The sequence below is a fragment of the Acanthaster planci genome, linkage group LG16, assembly GCF_054643075.1.
Source record: "Acanthaster planci isolate LZ-2023a linkage group LG16, COTS_SCS, whole genome shotgun sequence".
In the NCBI taxonomy this organism is placed as follows: domain Eukaryota; kingdom Metazoa; phylum Echinodermata; class Asteroidea; order Valvatida; family Acanthasteridae; genus Acanthaster; species Acanthaster planci.
Genome location: NC_141792.1, coordinates 1015927 through 1034852, shown reverse-complemented (window position 1 = coordinate 1034852; position 18926 = coordinate 1015927). Strand labels below are relative to the sequence as shown.

General features: G+C 41.1%; 1 protein-coding gene and 1 non-coding gene across 3 annotated transcripts in view; one reads left to right on the top strand and one right to left on the bottom strand.

Annotated features, from left to right (window-relative positions):
- LOC110976486 (arf-GAP with coiled-coil, ANK repeat and PH domain-containing protein 2-like) overlaps window positions 1-18926 on the bottom strand; it is a 28534-nt gene that overhangs the window by 3093 nt on the left and 6515 nt on the right. Inside the window, exons 2-27 of one of the 2 annotated variants that reach the window (XM_087147043.1) lie at window positions 18016-18073; window positions 17345-17403; window positions 16589-16649; window positions 16229-16282; window positions 15212-15270; window positions 14437-14620; window positions 14245-14289; window positions 13811-13906; window positions 11596-11670; window positions 11028-11128; window positions 10609-10660; window positions 10021-10121; window positions 9726-9837; window positions 9359-9435; window positions 8958-9019; window positions 7857-7920; window positions 7529-7598; window positions 7324-7418; window positions 6587-6807; window positions 5170-5244; window positions 4649-4743; window positions 4284-4400; window positions 3814-3923; window positions 3474-3534; window positions 3148-3197; window positions 2525-2586 (exon numbers count right to left, since the gene is read on the bottom strand). In XM_087147043.1, the coding sequence (XP_087003169.1) occupies window positions 2525-2586; window positions 3148-3197; window positions 3474-3534; window positions 3814-3923; window positions 4284-4400; window positions 4649-4743; window positions 5170-5244; window positions 6587-6807; window positions 7324-7418; window positions 7529-7598; window positions 7857-7920; window positions 8958-9019; window positions 9359-9435; window positions 9726-9837; window positions 10021-10121; window positions 10609-10660; window positions 11028-11128; window positions 11596-11670; window positions 13811-13906; window positions 14245-14289; window positions 14437-14620; window positions 15212-15270; window positions 16229-16282; window positions 16589-16649; window positions 17345-17403; window positions 18016-18073 (2216 nt within the window). The remainder of the gene's footprint in view (window positions 1-2524; window positions 2587-3147; window positions 3198-3473; window positions 3535-3813; window positions 3924-4283; window positions 4401-4648; window positions 4744-5169; window positions 5245-6586; window positions 6808-7323; window positions 7419-7528; window positions 7599-7856; window positions 7921-8957; window positions 9020-9358; window positions 9436-9725; window positions 9838-10020; window positions 10122-10608; window positions 10661-11027; window positions 11129-11595; window positions 11671-13810; window positions 13907-14244; window positions 14290-14436; window positions 14621-15211; window positions 15271-16228; window positions 16283-16588; window positions 16650-17344; window positions 17404-18015; window positions 18074-18926) is intronic. The other variant, XM_022229783.2, reaches the window with a different exon arrangement.
- Trnat-ugu (transfer RNA threonine (anticodon UGU)) lies at window positions 8590-8662 on the top strand. Its single transcript has one exon. It is a non-coding gene; the product is annotated as a tRNA-Thr (tRNA).

The window sequence follows — 18926 nt, the reverse complement described above, 5'->3', positions numbered from 1 at the left end:
GTATGGGCGGGGATGAGGGTAAAGGTGCAGGGGGTTGTACTTGGCACACTTTACTGAGGGTCATTTCATACTTCGAGGCAATGAAAAATATACAGACTACATTTGTGACCCACTCCAATAAAATGAGTCGTCACTCAACCGAGCTACTTATGGGTTTAGGGCCTTTACTACACAGTTTAATTCAATAGAGGGTTTGCGTGGCTGCCAAGTTGCTGGCCAGGAAGTTTCCGTGTGGAACAAAGGACCTGCCCTCCAAGATGGCTACCATGCAAAGCCTCTATAGGTCTCTCTTATATGACATCACTTCCTGCAGATTGACATGTGCATTGGCATTGGATGTCAAATCTCTGTGATGCATATCAGCAGTGCCGTGTTCTGAAGACACTTGGACAATACGTGTAGAGAACACATTGCACATTACGTGCAAATGCACCTGATAATGTTGAATAAGCAGCTGTAATTTTCCTACAAAGATGGTGTCCTGTGAGAGAGATCTCTGGGAAATAGCAGTATCAACATTTTTTACCGATGTCATTTTCATCAGGATGGCAAACTGAGCGATGCGTCAAAACTGACAGCTCAGTTTGCTCTTTCTGATGCAAACTGAAATGGCCTTTGGACTCATTTTGTGGGATCGGGTCACATTTCTGAGGCTTAAAAGTTAACTCCACTGCAACACAAGATCTCTCATGATGCATAACCTTGAAAGTGAACGACACAAGAGAAGCATTCAGTTTGGTCTTTAAAGTATGATCAGCCACCTCTTGGGGAGGAAATCTGAACCGTCTACATATACGGCAGTCTTAAAGAAGGTGGCACAATTGGACCAGCAAAGGGGAAGTGTTTAACACAATTGAAAACAAGAAAACCTTCTGCTGTGAAGATTTGTGGGAAGGAAACTGCCGTCAAGCGGGAGGAAAGCGGCCAGATTACGCAACGGTGATCACATGCAGACAAGCAAACTGGTTAATTAAAGACAGAGCCACGCCCCATAGCAACGAGGAAGAGATGCCACCATACCCTCCTACAGTGCAATAGTGGTATTCAGCACGGCAAGGAAAATTGTGACAGTAAAACACATACACTAGTGATACAAATAGTGATACAACCGCTCTGGTTGACCTATTGTCACCCTTGCCGTCCACATCTCTACCCCCAATCTAAAACTACTCAACCCCCTCTACAAACCAGATGTCATTGTGCACTAACCATTAAGGAAAACTAAGTTTAACAGCTTTTATTTTTTACTTTATAGTGTACTTTTTCCTAACCGAAGATTTCAGAAAAGCGGGGGAAAGTAAGAAGAAATTTTCAGATTTGATATTGACCGTCCATGGCACTTGCATTAAGCGCTGTACACTAAGCCATGACAGCTCCAGTGGACAGGACATTACCACTTCACAGAAGCATGCTGGTTTAGTACCTACGAGGCAAAAAAGTATTCATGACTTTTCATTTTCATCGGCATGTGCACAAAACAAAGAGATTCATGTGGGTCTACGGCATACCGTAGCAATAGCATTTGTGTGTCTGTCCGTCACTGTTGACAGGTTTCTTCAGTAAGAAATCTGTGTAATCCACAATAAACCTTTTGCTCATTCCATTACCTGTAAATCTACTTTACCTTTGAGTCAAAAAGCTTGAAGGGGAAAGATAGTGCCATGCAGTGATAATGGTGCAAACATGCAGAGTCGACAGCACACCAACTACTTAAACAGAAGCGAGTTTATAAAGCTCCACACACACACCAACTACACGTCCATAAATACAAAAACTAATCACTCTAGCAATATTTCACACAGTTTGGACTGGATCACATGATCGTTGTATAAATGTTATATTTACCTTCCACTGGGATTTTTTTTTGGCCAAGGAAATGAAAGGAAATGAAATCAAAACAAACTTGGTTTACTTTCCGCAAGTTCCTCAAACACTGGTGAAGTGTTTAGTTGATCGTTTTAGTTAATTAAAAAGAATTGCCATTTCTTGTGTAAACACAGGATAAAAGTTAAACTGTACCAAAAATAAATCAGTTCCCATCTTAAAAAGTTATTCAACCGAGCGGGCATATAGGTCTGGTTCCTGATGGTGGTCCAGTGGTACAGCACTGATGTCCACAAGCAGATAACTGCCACCAGTAATCATTGTTTCAGTCTCCCTGAATCTTATATCCTTGTGGAACCAGAAGTTTTTTTTATGACCGAGAAGCAAATGAGAAAGGGATACCCAAACCGGAAACCAATTCAAAGGATTACCCAAACGCTTAAGGATCCTTGATTATTATGTTAACCCTAAACCCTCCCAGATTTTTCAAAATCCATCGCAAGGCTTTTGGAGGAATTCACCGGATTGAGGAGGGTAGAGCACAGCCACTGCTAAATTGCATGGGGTCTGATGCTCCTTGAAGTACACTGAAGGTGCCATTGATTTCCTGCACAGTGGTGGATTATTGAGGATTAAGGATGGTCCCTCGTATGAATGCCTACATGATTTTGAGTAAATATTTTGTCTTGTTTTGGCTCACCTGGGTTACCGAAGACCCCTTCCGATTCCTTCATCTCTTCGTTAAGTCTGGCAAGACGGAGACTGCACATCAGTGAGATAATGAACAAAAAATGGACTTGAATAAATATTACAACCGTGGTTTGAGGCGGGAAGGAGTGCACCACGAGGTATGGTGACACTGAGTTCCACGAGGTACAGTGCATGGTGACCCTGAGGAACCTCAAGATACAGTTGAACTCTTTATATGGCCCTTGGGACTTTAGAACAATCTCATTTTAACAATGTCACGAATAGAGAGTTTGCATGGCTGCTATCTTGCATGCCAGTGCTTTTGTTCCACAGGGTAGGCAAATGGAGGTTTCCATGTGGAATAAAAGCACTGCCCTCCAAGATGGCAACTGTGCAAAGCCTCGATAGGAAACGAGCGAAAGGCCTCAGTAGCTAGAATTTTCTGTGCTATAGTAGAATGCTGTTTTAACTCCCTAGGGTGTACGTAAAATCACATCGGAGGATCATATTTCGAGGATTTGGGACTGTTAGGGCTATTGGTGCTGTTATTATATCTAGGTTCAACTGCACGTCAGGTTTCGTTAGTACATGAGGTTCACAAAGTTTACATGGAAGGAGGGAATTCATACTCACAGTGTAACAATGTCTGCATTGGCTGACTCGATGGCTATCATCAGAGGGTCCTGCACACAAAAACCCAACACAACAGAAACTGTTGAAAGGTTCTAGAAAAGCTGATCTAGTTCCTACTGATGTAAGAATGTTCTAGAACTTGAATGACTGTGGTTCTTTTCACACTATGATGTCCAAATAGCAGTTTTATTTGCCAACTCTTTGAATATGACAAAAGCTATTTAGGGTAGAGGGAATAAATCCTTGGAGTACCTGGTGAATATTAATCTGGATCTGGAAATCTGATTTACTGCATTAATAGATTATGGTCATCACAAAAGACTTACCCGTCCATCTTTGTCCTTAGCCGTTTGCACGGCACCTCGCTTCAAACACAGACAAACCATTCTGAAATGCAAAGTGAACATTACACAATTCAAATCAATCCCGTTAATATTTCATATCAATTCTTTCCAGCAATGGACGGAAATTCAAAAGAAATTGCCTGTTGCTACAAATTGTTGAATTTTGGAGAGAAAGAAAAACCTGGCTGAGGATAAGCAGAGTACCAACTAAAATGTCATGCAGTTTGCACTGCCTACCACCGATTCCAAGCTGATTTGCAGTTTACAACTTCTGGAACTGTAAATTTATCCCTAGACGAATAAGGTCATATTTTTCTCTTACCCTGTGTTTCCGAGGGTCGTTGCAATGTGAAGGGGCGTGACCCCGCTGATGTCGCTCACGTTGACCTTGGCGCGATTCAGCAGCAGAAACTCCAAGGCTCCAAGGTTCCCCTGAAAATCCAAACCGAATTCTGTTTCTTCTGGGCTCAGCAATGAAAATTGACTATAGTGCGATTCGAACTGGTGACCTTAGCCAATTCATCTATGAAGAACTAAGGACTTTGTGCATAACAGTACCAACTAATGGTGCTTAATGCAAAACATGTGCCCACATTCAGATGAAAAGTAGTCATCTGCACTGCATAGCCTTCATTGTTCTGTATTGGTGGACATCTAGACCACTGTGGAGACGCATCAAAGTACCTATACCTTCGTCCCAATTTTCAGCCCAAAACACTAAACTTTTGTGAATGAACATGAAGTGCCTTCTATCGTTCCCGAGACCAAAATTCAAATTGAGTGGCATCTTACCGAGGACGCGGCCTTGTGCATCGGGGTACGACTGTCCTCCTTGCTGTCCATCTCGTTGACGGCTGCACCATGCGCAATAGCATCCATCATCAACGCAACATTGCCGCTCGATGAACCCTGCAAATGGAACGTGGAAAACCCAAAAGTTGAAATTTACCTCTCTTGTAAAGGTTAATCAATAACCAACTTCTTCAAATGCTTAAATTGATATGGACAAAAAATGACAAATCTCAACAAAAGTTGACTTTTTTAATACATTTTATGACTACTGGCTGTCTTCACAACTCAAACAAATTATTCTAGACAGTCAACGCTGTTTACATAAACATCAAGGTGGAAGGAATGTGTGGTCTGAATCATTTTACCTGGAAGAGAAGTTCTGTAGCACTGATTTCCACTTCCTCCACGATCTCTTTCGATTTCAGTGCTTCCTGTTCCTCACCGTCTGAACTGTCGCTGCCTGAAAGACAGCGAACCACAAAAAATTTGGAACAAATTTGTACTTTCTAAAACAAAAGACTGGATCGCCCTGTAAACTTCCAGACACACTAGAAAGGAGCCAAGAAAACGGGGTAACTGAGTCATCTATATGAAGGGAAGACTACTTGTCTTTGTGTGAACAAAATCAAGACAGAGTCTTGGCTGTCGATGGTAAAGCCAATGTCTTGCATGTTACTACTCAATGTACAACAGATCTGTACAATTGTTTCAATGATGAATGGCCATAACAGGTTCCCTCCACACATTCCAATGAAAGGATCAGGAACCAGTGTTCAGCTCCAGTCAAGCAAACAGCTCGCACTGCCCAAACAGGTTCATTACATGAAGTCCAGTGAGGAAGACAAAGTATAGGTGGAGGTCAAAGGTTGGGATTCAAAGGTCATACCCTCGTCTGCTTTGCCTGGCTCAACTGGAATTGTATCTCTGCTTCCGCCGATGCCACTGTCATTAAAAGTTTCTTCTGAAAACAAAAGACGAGGAAAGTTAGTAACTCGTCTTAAATAATCACTCATGTACAATTCAAAAGAATATTTTGACTACATTTCCTTCATAATAAATCAGGTTTTTGGAGGAATTTGAAGGATTGAGGAAGGTACGGCCCAGCCACAGGGGGCATGCCTACTTGAAAGTTTCAACACAAGAACGTGAAACTGGTGTCCTGAATAGTGGAAGGATTTAGAGAGGTTCAGAAATGATTCTTAGCCAAACCAGGAAATCAATGTTAAGGTAATGTCATCAACAATTAAGGTCACTGGTTGAACACGTGATTGAGGCGATGTAAGGATGGTTGAGACTATGAAGGATGAGTGGTTGAACTAAAAAGCACAACGTTTTCTCAGGTTTTCAAATCAGACATTCTTTAAATAAGGACCCTTGGACATTAATACTTTTGAAAAACTTTGATTGAGTTTAATCTCGGAGCTTTGTTTAATTCTGTCCCTTTAAATTTAGTCCCTTTAAATTCCTGATTTTTTGAACCCACACCAATGCCAACGACTCTTCATTTTATGAGTTTAACCACATTGTGAAGTAGAGAGTTCAGTTAAAAATTCACTTGTTATTTATAGAGGCACATCAGTCAACCTTCACTGTATTACTTGATAAGTATGATTATTTGTTAGATCTCTACCAAACATTTTAACTTATTAATTTGTTGGACTGCAGTGTCCGCCATCTTGGCGCCAGTTTTCTGCTCTGCACTGCATTGTGGGATTGATTCTCTAGTGGAAACTTCGTTCCGTCATCCGCCCCATTTTCAACTCAAATGCTACGCTCGCTTTGCATAAGTGTGAATTGTGAACTAGCCTTTAAATGGACTTGTTGTGAATAACCCCGGATGACATGATCAAAGTTCTCTGCACTGCCGTCGAACACAAGCTTAAGTGAGTACACAAACAACGCAAGTTAGGAATTTGTTTATTCTGCCACCAAATGGTGTAACAGTGCATATAGATGGCTGGATGGAACATCTATCCCTCCATTAGCATGTGGTAGGGAACAGTCCACTGTTGCAGTACAACTGTGATGTGCCTTTGGATTAACAGTTCATCACACATGATCAACAACCCACCAATTACGTGACAAAGATTTATGCAAGCATTGTGCTACAGCCGCTGGTGTCTTTCTTGAAAGCTATGAACATGAACTGCGTGATAAATCTTGAAAACTCTATAAAAGTGTTGCTACAAAGCTGCCGTGATTAGAATCCCCCAAAACCTGGTGCACAGATGATGATGATGACTGTGGTGTAATGCCGAATGAAAGAACAGCCAATCTCCTGACCCCTGACCTGGGGCTATTACCTCTAGTGCCAGCCCTCCCTCGGGGCCCTTCCTTAACACTACACGTTTTTACGGTGCGGTCAGCTTTATTGCGATTGGTGCTTTCTTGTTTCGCTACGCGCCACCTACGTAATCGACTGGTGGTCCGGGGCCGCAGGCTGGTACTCCGGAAGGTGCCGGGAACCTTGGAAAGGAAGCTTTTGTCTATGTACTTGGTCTGGATCCATTTTCGGCGCACAGCTCTGTGGATCAAACATATCAGAGGTCCACATTTGGTAATGAACATCAGGAAAATAACACCTTATGTGAAAAAGATAATGTGAAAACTACAATAATGTGAAAATACAGAGACAGGAAAAATACGAAGGAGCCAAACAGAGTTAAAAAACATTTTTTTTACAAGTATGGGTCATACATGTAGCTTACGATTTACCAAACTACACAATATGTAACCCCAGTCCACAGAATTAAGCATACAAGTTGCCAGGGTAACCTGTGAGTAACCAGCTTTTTAAAAAAAAAAATCTTTCACCACAGAATATATCTGACCTCTGAGCATTTTCATCTATATAATTTCTATTTTCATCAAGATGTGAAATTGAGTAACATACCAAACAACAAAACTTCAGACTCATTTCTAAAAATTCTGTATTTCTGTTCCGTGGAAAAACCAGACTGGGACACAAGAAACTGCAACTGGGCAGAAATCTGCAACTGGGCATTTGGAATGCCGAATTTTGTTGGGTTGAGTGACTTACGGGCTGCAGTTAGGAGATGCAGGCAAGGCCACTGTCTCGTCGACGCGCGCCTCGTAGATGCTCCGCACGATGTCGTTGCCGAGGTCCAACATCACCTAGGAAACAATGTTTCATTAATGTGGTTTTAGTCCACTTTTTGTCGATGTGCCAAGAAATTCATCAAATAAACAAAGAGGACAAGGAAATTATGACTACTTTCTCTTACCTTAAGTGTCTCAGGTTCCAATGAGTCGAGTGTCAGAGACCGTACCTTGGAAATGTGTACCCCTAAACTCCTGCGCAAAAAAGGAAAAATTATTAAAATAATCATTTTAGAAATCCAATGTTCCCACAATAAACATGTCTCTTAGAATAAGAAAATTGGACACAATCCTCACAACCTCATTTGGCAGTGCGTGATGTGACAGCTGCCCAGACTACATCACAGCTACAATTTACTCTGCACTGCAGAGGCGCGGTTACCACGTGGGTGTCCCAGGATTCATATTCGTGCTTGGTGTTTGAAAATAATTTCTAACTGTGACGTGACCTACCTGTGTATGCCGGAGCATTCGATGCACAACGTGATACCAAGATTGATGCTACACCAAGTAGGGTCTGTGTAAAATAAGAAATGAAGCATGTCAGTTACAGAGCTAATTCTTGTACTGTTGTTTACTAATACGGGCCTTTCAAAATGGTGCGCCTCAAACAATTTTCAACGCATTGGCCAATCACAATGCGCGAAATTTGTCGACCCAATGCACGTTTGGAAAAGGTCGACAAATTTTGCGCGTTCTGATTGGCTAACGCATTGCAAACTCTTGGAGGCGCACTATTGTGAATCGCCTGTATTCATTTTCAAGAAACAAATCATATGGGGAAACTGACTAGGTGCTTATGAATGATTATAAAGATGAACAAAGAAATTGACTGGAGCGGGATTTGAACCTGCGACCTCTGGAATACCGTACCAGTGCTCTACCAACTGAGCCACCTAGTTGGTGTTGGTGGCTCTTCCCATTTGTTCAAATCCCGCTCCAGTCAATTTCTTTGTTCATCTTTATAATCACTCATAAGCACCTAGACAGTCTCCCCATATGATTTGTTTCTTGATTTATGTCCAAAAAGCTGTGTCCTCTTTGAGTGATCCCTTTTCAGCACTTCCCAGGCTCTGTAGTGATATTGGGGTGTGATCCCTGGCTACAAAGTGTTTCAGGTTTAATGGCTTCTGGCTAATGCCCCCCGAACAGAGATATTCACAACTGGGAAGAGCCACCAACATAGGGCTGGGTAGCTCAGTTGGTAGAGCACTGGTACTGTATTCCAGAGGTCGCAGGTTCAAATCCTGCTCTAGTCAATTTCTTTGTTCATCTTTATAATAATTCATTTTGAAGTTAAGATTTCTCAAAATTGTAACTTTTACAAAACTGTGATAAAACAAACATTATTAAAGATATTTTTATGGTATATGTATTGATTTTTTTAGGTTTTAGCATTTTCTGAACAGACTGATTATTGGAAACAAATGCCAAAAAAATACCAAAAAGCTCAAATTTTGCTGTTTTGCCCTTTTCTCAACCTGTTTCCAGTTGTTTTGATTTGACAAAAATATTTTGTCAAATCTGAAAATGAAAAGAGCCCAGTTAGCTTACTCTCGCTTTTGCAGTCGCAACACTTGTCGTTGCCAGGAAGAGCTTGAATCTTGGCCTTGAAGCTGGAAAGAAGAAATATCACATGACCTGTCACATGACCTGTCACATGACCTGTCGCAAGTAACAAGGTGAACACTGATGAAGCAATGCATTTACCAGAGTCCATTGAATGCTTGTCACCGGAATTTAGACTGGAGACCTGTCTTGTGATGGTTACAAGGGATCCGCACTACAATGACTAGTTTATAGTAATTTATCTGTGCAACAAGGCATTTGCTAGCTGAATGTTGAAGTTTCATGGATGCTTGGGTAGACTAAGTACTATTTGGGGATTTTTGGGGGAGGGGGTGGTTTAGGGGGATAATGCTCAGTTTCACACGTTCCTACCAAGATCTTGTTACCTGGGGCTTTTTGGTTCATTCGCTGGATGGGAACCGTTCGTCTCTTGTGAAGGGGCATTCTGGTTACCGGCTAATTCCTGTCAGTGGAAGATGATCAAAGAACACCGGACTAACTTCAATCACCAATGTATATTGACGATCAGGATAACTTGTCTTTAAAGATGCAAATATTTGACACCAATTGTATGAAAATTGGTTATACTGTTCTGGTCAAATATCCCTTTCTCCAAGGCAGGTAGCTCAAACGTGTTAACTTTTCCCACTCTTTATGCTTGGTGCATGGGGCTGCCAGAGTATGAACTGTATAAATGCTCCTAACAGCAAAACCGTTTCTAGGTCTGGTCTCAGACTCCTACAATTCGCTTACTGGCTTAGACTGGTGTTTTGGTGACAGGCAGTAGGCGGAGTTAATGCCTGCTTGTAGGGCCTGGATCCAGGCTTGTCTGATGCTGTCGTTGTCAGCCTGCAGCTGTAGGGTCCTGAAACCAAAGAAGGGTTTTCAGAAACTTGACTGAATCTGAAAAATGCATGAGGACCAGAAAACTGCATCCAGCCACAGGGAAACATCCGGGATTGAAATTTCATGACAGGTAAATCTGTGCAAGTTATGGATCAGCTGAGTTCAAAGTACATGGTTGGAATGGGTTCAAGGGTCAACTCACTTGCCGGGCAGGACAATCTCAAAGCAGAACCTGCGATCGATGTCGTCCAGAGGTTTGACGTTGCAGAGTCTCAAATCCTCCGCTGCAATGCTTATTCCGCCCTGACACAGAAACGGATGGACAAACAAGCAATAACATACACTCAGACCAACAAACAAGCTCGAGCGGCACACCCGCAGATGTACCAGTGTCAAGAATAACTGTCACTGGAGACTACTTCAAGGCTACTGTAGATGGACACCCAAACTCAGATATTCTTCCTTCACAAGCAAACACCACATTTGTGCACATTCTGTAGAAAACAAGACGCATGTACATGTACATCCTTTCATACACGCACACAAAAGCCACACAGCATACACGGCAGTTCCTTCTCTGAAAACCGAATCTGATGAAAAACATTCCACAGAAAATCCAAGCACACAAATCTGAAAAGTTTCCTCACAGAATTAAGTCGGGATTTCTGCTGGGCAGTTCTCAGCAAAGTTTGCCTTTTGAAGAGACATGGGGTTTTATACATCTTATAAAGAAACAAGGCGTTAATTGGCTCAAAGGAAATGGATCCCAACTATTCCAGTTGAGTCTTACTTTCGTTCTCTTCTGATAGACTAGCTGGTCATTCTTGACGGTAAACCAACGTCTGGGAAACACACACAGCAACAAAGAAAAAGTTTACATAAATTTTAATTTCAATGAAAAGAATTGTAAAACCCACTTGCTCAGTGCTTCCAAGATATTGAGAGCAAAAAAATAACACGGTTGGCACTCAAACCTAAAACGTCATGATTATTAAGGCAGATGACTTCAATAAACTACTTATTACAAATTAAGTGTGTTAAATAACACTGCGGAAATTTAAACCATTGGTTTTAACTCTTATGAGTTTAAAGACATAGCTTTAGTGGTCAACTTCTTTCCCTACTAGTCCAAATATAAAACACATAGGCATATTTGGCAAGTATGATTCACTGCTAGTGTGCCTCCCCTTGGCTGAAAATGGAACTGACCTGTGCCATGTCTTGAATGCATTATTGGTCTTCTTGAATAGGTAGCCTTCCATTGTAATCGGTCCAGGGGTGGAGGTGAACGTAACGTTCCAGAGGGACTCCTGCAAAATGAAAATTGTTTGATCCCTGAGGACACACCCACTGTGTTCTGATCAATGACAGCCATGATTTATGTCTGACGGCTGCAAAGAAGTCTAACATCTAGCACGCGTGCACAGGGGACATGAAGTGGTGCAGAACTGTTTGTGTTTATGGGAAGTGCCTAAGTGTGCAGTGGGCGGGGCTTACTGGATCAGTCTGTCGCAAAAACAATGCAAAAACATAAATGTCTGTGCCACCGCAATGTTAAACAAACAAATTTTTATTTCTACTAGCAGTTTCCACGAGCACTAAATTAAACAAAAACCTAATTTCTGCTAGAAATTTTTTCTGGCAAATCAGTGAGGAACAAGAGATTTAAAAACATTTTTTCAAAATAAGAACACCCCTTTTTAAGAGTGTTTCTTCTCTATTTATTCTTCTTGTAAGTGCAGCCTTTGTTACAAATTTGCCAGAGAAAGCGACTCACCATTTTTTGGACCAAAGTGTGGCGCCCCTCCATGTCCTTCTTGTCTGCCTTGGCCCGGTCATTGAGAATCTGCAGCTGGAGGAGAAATGAGACGAGGAACAAGACAGGGAACTTCAGAACATGAAACACATGACAGAAGAAATTGATGTTCTTCCATAAAACACAAGAAAGTTGAAATTTATTTCCATTCAACCCGTCTTCCTCTGAAATCTAGAGGCACCAAATGTGTTGATCTTCCATGCTAAAAAACACATCAACAGGTATATGTACCGTACATGTACATGTAAGCTTTGCCCTGCCCAAAATTCGAAAGAAAAAATTCAAAATCATGTATAGCTCCTCCTTTTTTTCTGAGGGCCGATACATATAAATTTCATGACTTCCTGTTGCTCATAGATACTGCGACAGGAAAGAAGTTACAGATTAGACTGCAGGCAAGCTGCACATCCCCACGAAAATGTCAACAACGTCGTCAGACCACCTTACCTCAACGTACCACACAGACATGTTGAATCACTGCTAAGCCACACACAACAAAAACCACAAGACTGAGGGAAAACAAACACCGATTTGGGTTGCAAAATGCCATAAACGCTTCCCTGGAGCACTTTATGTGCCAATGTGCTCCTCGAGGGGCCTGCTACAGTCCAGGCATTTCTATCGAATCGGTGGTCGGTTGGATGAAGCAGCACTTGCAGTATAAGAGAGTGCTGACTGTACAGTGCATCAAACGACAACCATTGCTTGAATGCTGCTGTTGTCTGAGACGGTACAGTCTCCCGGTCTCAGGGCCGACAAGCAACAGGATGTGCCGTGATTGAATTACGGACTGACGCAAGGTATCATGCTCGATAGGACCTGACGTGTCAACAATTCTGCGGTGGGGGAGGGGGGGGATAGTGTTGTGGGTGGTTGGTTGGTAACCGCCCAAAACAGTATTTCCTTTAAACTAATTGGTTGGTATACGGTTGCCAACATTTACATGTGCTCTTTCCTGAAGCGCATTCATGAGAACTTTAGAAACTTGAAAAGCAATGGCAGCAGGGTAAAATACACTCTCTTAGAATCTTCAACACACAGAAACCATTGTGGGAACAAAAAGTGATAACCTTCACCTCTGGAAAATTTCCTAACAAAGGAAAACAGCAATTTAAGTGAGAAACGAAGTGAATATCAAGTGAGGTTTAGAAAAGATGCAGATGGCAAATCTTGACATTCTTGGCAACAGAAAGAAATCAGTCTGTGTCTGAAGAAATCATTTTAGCGGCCTAAAAAGCATATCAAAGTAAACACCTTTTGAAACCTAACAAACTGGCAAAAAACACACAATTTCTCCCCTAAGATCAAACTAATGAATAAGGAATTTGATGACTTCATCATCGCCAATGTCATTAAAAAACATTCAAGTTAATAACTCCAGAAATGAGTCAAATTGGAACCAGGCTTGCCGACAATGAAATGCACAATCTTTTTTTCTCTGAAGGTTAATGCAGAAATGTCTGACAGAATCAACACACACGGCATCTACTGATTCCAAAATGAACAGGGAAATCCATCTGTCTGGTTTTCTTATAAACACAATCCAAGTCAACCTTAGAAGTTGTCCAGAATTGTGCAGAGGGCTTTGACTGATAGAAGCAGATCATCAACGACTGCAAGTTCTAATTTAGGATGAATCAGGGTTTTGTAGGCTGTTAGTTAAATGGAAGGATGCCACCGCCGTCGACCATTGAAAAGAAAACTAATAAACAACACATAGGTTGCAAGGAGTAACGACAGCAGAGAATGACCAAGTGAAACAGAAAGTCAGGAAACAGGTGGGCAGGGGACTTGTCATCAACCTTCTGATGCCTTTTACCTTTCCGCCAATAACGGAGCAAATCATAAGCTTTGACTGAATCCAGACAGTGCATTACCATTATTCGAACTGGCTTCATGCCATGGTTGCAGGCCTTGCTAGTAAACTTCTTTGTAAGCACGGTTGTGCTGGGGCTGCGAATTGCAGTGTAAGTTTTCAGCAAGCTTAAACCCTAACACACTTCACAGTTGAAATTTCACTTAGAAACATTTCTCCTGAATTCCTTCTACTTCTCCCAAATCAACGAGAGTCACTCCAAATCATTTCGGTCCATTTTTCCACCTGATTCTGATATACAGTGTGCCATTTTGTAGCATCAAGAGCTCTTTTAATTTGGGAACTTTAATTGGAACTTACCTGAGTCCCCAGTTCTTTCAGGGATGGTTCCAGTTCCTTCATGAGGTCGAAGCCTTGATGGAAGAAGGTATTCTGGGAGTGCATGAATGAAAGCATCTGATACGAGAACAAAACAAACCTTGGGATAGTCAAATAAGTCAAAATGACACAGAAACTTTTAAAAATAATTTTCCAAATACAAGATTGGACCAGTTCAATCCTTTCACTTAGTAAAAGTTTGCTTTCCTATGCATGAAAGCTGGCACTTTGTTCTAGAAAATGCTCTAATCTTCTCACCAAATAACGTCACAGCGGTCTCACAATGGAAACGGTAGAAACAGTTGTTAACTTGGTCCAACCACTTTCTCAAATAATGCAGACCTACAGAGATTGAAAACTGTGCCTTTTTTTTGGCCAAACAATGTTCACAGGCAAGAAAAGGTTGAACAACTCACCGTGTTTAGTACTTCGTGTCTTTCTTTAGTCTGTACAAGTTTAACCTAAAAGAAACAAATGGCATATTTATGTGAGCACTTACCCGAACAAAAATTTAATTAATCTTTACAAAAAAAAAGAGACAGGTCATATATGAATTTTCTCAAGTCTCATTTTCCAATTTGGTATCAGTTTTTATGAAACTGCCATACCTGAAAGACATAATCGAGTGCCGTGTGCCCGAAGGCCGATCGGGTGGCCGTCAGCACATTGTTGACCTCTTCGACTTCGCTGGGCTTGGCTTTGGGCGCCTGGGCGTTCTTGTGCAGGGCGGTGTCCAGATCGTCACTGATGCGGTCGTACAGCCGCTTCGTCTCTTTCACTTTCTTCAAATCTCTGCCAAGGTTCAAAATCAGAGTCACCAGATAAATTCTGAGCATCCAACAACTTGCGATAAAGGAAACAATCTCATCAATATTATATTAATAAGGAGTGAGGGTGGGAGTTGACAATCAATTTGAAAAAGATTTAGAAAACTTTCCCATACCGTTTCAAAGTGTAAACATCTCACCCTTACCATGGTGTCATTGAAAACTTTAAACACAACAAATTGTATACAGTGTTAATGGTTGACACAAAGTTCTGGTGATGAATTCATGATATTCCTTTGGTATGACCGAGCAGTAAAGTAACCCAAAAATCAGATTATATTTTGCAATTTACAGGCATAGTTTACAATAAAAATGGCACCAGATTGGGTCAATCAAAACGTCAAACCTCTACAAAGGCTGGTTCCGTAAAATGTTTGGGAAAATCTGTAAATGGATTTGGAACCATTTTCATTTAAACGTCACACCCTTACTAAGGAGAAAGAAATAACCAGTATCGATCTTTTTTCATCTTTTCATTCCACTGTATTTCATTTCCATGTTTTTGAACAAAAACTGAAGCATATTTTATTAGTTTAAGCAAAAGATAATGACTCACTCTTTCATGAACAATCCCAGAGCCCTGGAGACAGATCTGTGAGCCTGATCATCCAACGTCTGTTGAGGGGAAGGACAAATTGAACAGCCAATTGACAACAAAGGACTAGCTAACAAGGCAAAGTTAGAATGTTGGCATCTAGCACTTAACATTGAGAACCATATGTTGCCTCTTCACGAAACCCCTCCCCCCTCAAAAAGCAGCAAAACAGATGGAAAGACCTCCGGAAAATTTGAAAACAAGCGCTTGCATTAAACCAAGTGATATTACATCCAATCTCTTCAGAAGTTCTATGTATAATAACATTTTATTTATGATGAGTATTGTGACAAAGTACCTTGCTCAAGGACACACACACCCATCAAACCTTTCTCAATTCTTTTCAAGTTTCCGGTATTCGTTTGTTAATTGCATGGTGAAAGGCAGTAAAAGTAAGTGACTTCACTGATTCTGTACATGAAGAGGACGTTGCATTTCTTCCTTTATAATGCAACGGAATAGTTTCACTCTGCCTAACCACTTTCATAATTTGTCTATGAAATAATCACAGGATGATTTATTAATTAAAGTTTCATTTGAACACAGTGCGCTATTACAACACACACCTGTACATGTTGAAACTTCCTCTTAATATCATGTCGCTATAATGAAAAAGGGAAGTTGTCTGTTTTGAATTTGTAAACTCAAACGGTTTAGTTTTGGTTTTAGTTTGCATGAATTGACTTTCATAAAATAAGCAAATCCGAAAAGGGTGTATTACATAAACGCTCATCCAAGCGTCAATAAACTTACACAACCTGTGACATGTTCTTTTGGTTCAAGTGTGAACTAAAGACATATAACCCTCCAAAAAGAGATTCTAAGTGTAAAAAACAATCAAGTTTCACATGTTGATCAAATTCTCGGGGGAGGGGAGGCGTACAGAACACTCGCGAGGGGGCTGAGGGGAATGCAAGATTGCTTCCACTGAGTGCCACACTCCAAACTGGACATCGGTGGTGAGAAAACGTCACTTACCATCCGGAAATTCTGTAGCTCTGAAAGCGCACCAATGAACTTCATCAAGTAAACCTACGATAATAAAGATGAAGATAGAGGAGTAAATGGACTGAATTTGAAGGAAATTTGACACAGATTTAATAGGACTGATATTGTTAAAACTCTTTTCCAACTGTTACAAAATTTAAGGCACCCCTTCTTTTGGACACCGTACTCCCCGCCCCTTTTTTCTACCATCTGTTTAACAGCAACTCTCCTTAGTTCATATTCTGATTAGGAGAATGGATGGTACACGTATGATTGTGAAATATCTGTAAATATAGAATATGTTGTATTGCTCAAAAGTGAGAAAAATACTAGGAAGTTAAGGGGGCTTACCTGGACCAAATTGTCACCTGTGAAATGACCCCCTAGCTCCTTGACCCCTTGAATGAAAGCGCTGGAAATGAAACACACATTGAAACACCCATGACAAGGTCAGACGTTAAGTATTCTTTGGGCTATAAAGGTAACTGTTTTACCCCCATAAAAGAACAGAAACAAATCCCAAAAAAACAAAACAAAAAAGAATTCCTTGCAAATACAAGATATTTACATGTACATGTATGTCACGAGATTGCAGTTTTCATTCTGAAAATGAACACTGTGTCGATATCAACAATCAAGGTTGAAAAACCTGGGACATTTCCCGCCTATGGGTCCCCTACACCTTGGCCACCTTCCCCTACACTCCCCTCCATCAGACTGACACCCCTCACTGGTTTGCAAGCACCCCATTGACCTCAGTTGGATCCGGAGTTAGCATCCTCTCCACACCTCTCTGCCCTCAACACACACCATATCACCTGCTTCATCACTGGACCCCCCTGCAGTCTCCTGACGCCGCACAGAGCATCCTGTCCGAAACGTTGAGTACCACCGGTTCTTTTCAGAACCCCACACACTCAAAAAAGAGATTTATCCACCGTGCTACCACAAACCTATCTAGTTTACTTGCTAACTCCACCATGAAAAGCTTCAAATCTCAAAGATGAAAAAAAGTAAACAAAACTCCGGCTATGACAATTTTCCCTCCCCAAAAAGCATGCTTATATCTCCAGGATCATCATAAAATGAGTTAATCCAATATCTCACCCGAATGCGACATTGTAGGCTTTACCGGTGTCGACCATGGCGTTACACAGCTTCACCATCTGCAAACAGAAAAAAAGTGAATGAGTGGATGAAGAAATATGACGGCATAAATGCAGAAAAACACCTGTGCTTGTAGGTAACACCAACTTCAAATAGAGCAGTATGCACACGTTACTTAATAAAACCATTAAGCACAGCGGCATGCAGTGCATTTTACAGTAAGCTGATTTGTTAGTAGTGAGAAAGCCAAGATCTGGGAGCAATATTTGGGTGGTAAATTTGTAATCATGTTTGAGAGAGCAACTACGGACATATCTTTGTAGCCCAGAATTGCACTGTACAGGTAGCAATGCACAATTGAACCGCTAACAGAAGAACACATTTTGAGAGTTCAAAAACAACTTTTGGGTGCTATCCTTGTTATGGATGGAACATGCATCTGATCTGAATAGCTAAAAATTACTGGTGATCCCCCAGGAGGTGAAAATCCCCCCTTCTAAAAATGGTGCAGATCCCCCAATAACGGTTGAGGAGCCCTATTTGATATTCAAGACCTCAAAACATTGGAAAAACTCCCAAACACATTTTGGAAATCAACGCTGAGATGTTGGAGAACCCCCAATCTCACCAAAGTGCTAAATTTGGCATCGAAGTTGCTTACAAGTGTTTACCTTTTCAAGTTTGCTTTCCAGTTCTGCTATCCCATGTTCCGATTCCTCAAGCGTCGACCTGTCAAAACAAACACGAACCGAAACCATAAAGGTGTTAACGATTAATCAGCACTGGGTTTATGTCAACGATAACAAGGAGAGAAAAACCTGGAGTACATAACTGTGATGCAGTTAGCAGAATGGATGTTAAACAAACTATAAAGTTCATGCATGCGGTTGGTACATGCATTCCTCCATGGTACATGTTGGTAGAGTGTACACATACGGTACATGTAATGTACCTACAGTTTTGAAAAGGAAAGATTTGGTAACTCTGACATATGGATAGTTGTCCTTTCATTCAGGGAATGTGGGCACATAAAGTCATGCTGTTTAGCGTCAACAAGCGTCAACACACACAAGTAGTGTCAACAAAGTGTCAACAACTTGAAAATAGATTTAAGAGTGGTTTTATCATATTTTGGAGTCTCTAACACCTGCCACTGTGTAAAAGCACAGAATTTGCTTCCAGAATCTCGCAGGAAAATGAAACCTTTTAGCGATGAATGGGAGCCGCCATCTTTCTTTCCTCTGCCGTCCACACAAAAACAAGATGGCGGCCGGTTGGACTGCACAAACAGGCCCAACTTTGTCACTCAAATTTCAACACTCAAATATCATTTTAGATGGATATGATACATTGAATTTGATATGTAGGGCCCTAATTAACATTGTCAATAAAAAATCTTTGCATAAATATACATGGACTTGAATAACTTGTTGACACTTTGTTGACCCTAAACAGCATGACCCGGCACATACATGTACATTCTGTACATACATGGAGGTAGGCCTACATTGTAGGAAGAGATGTTACATGTACAAGTAAATGACATGTTCATGGAAACCTTATTCATAACCCATGCTAGATG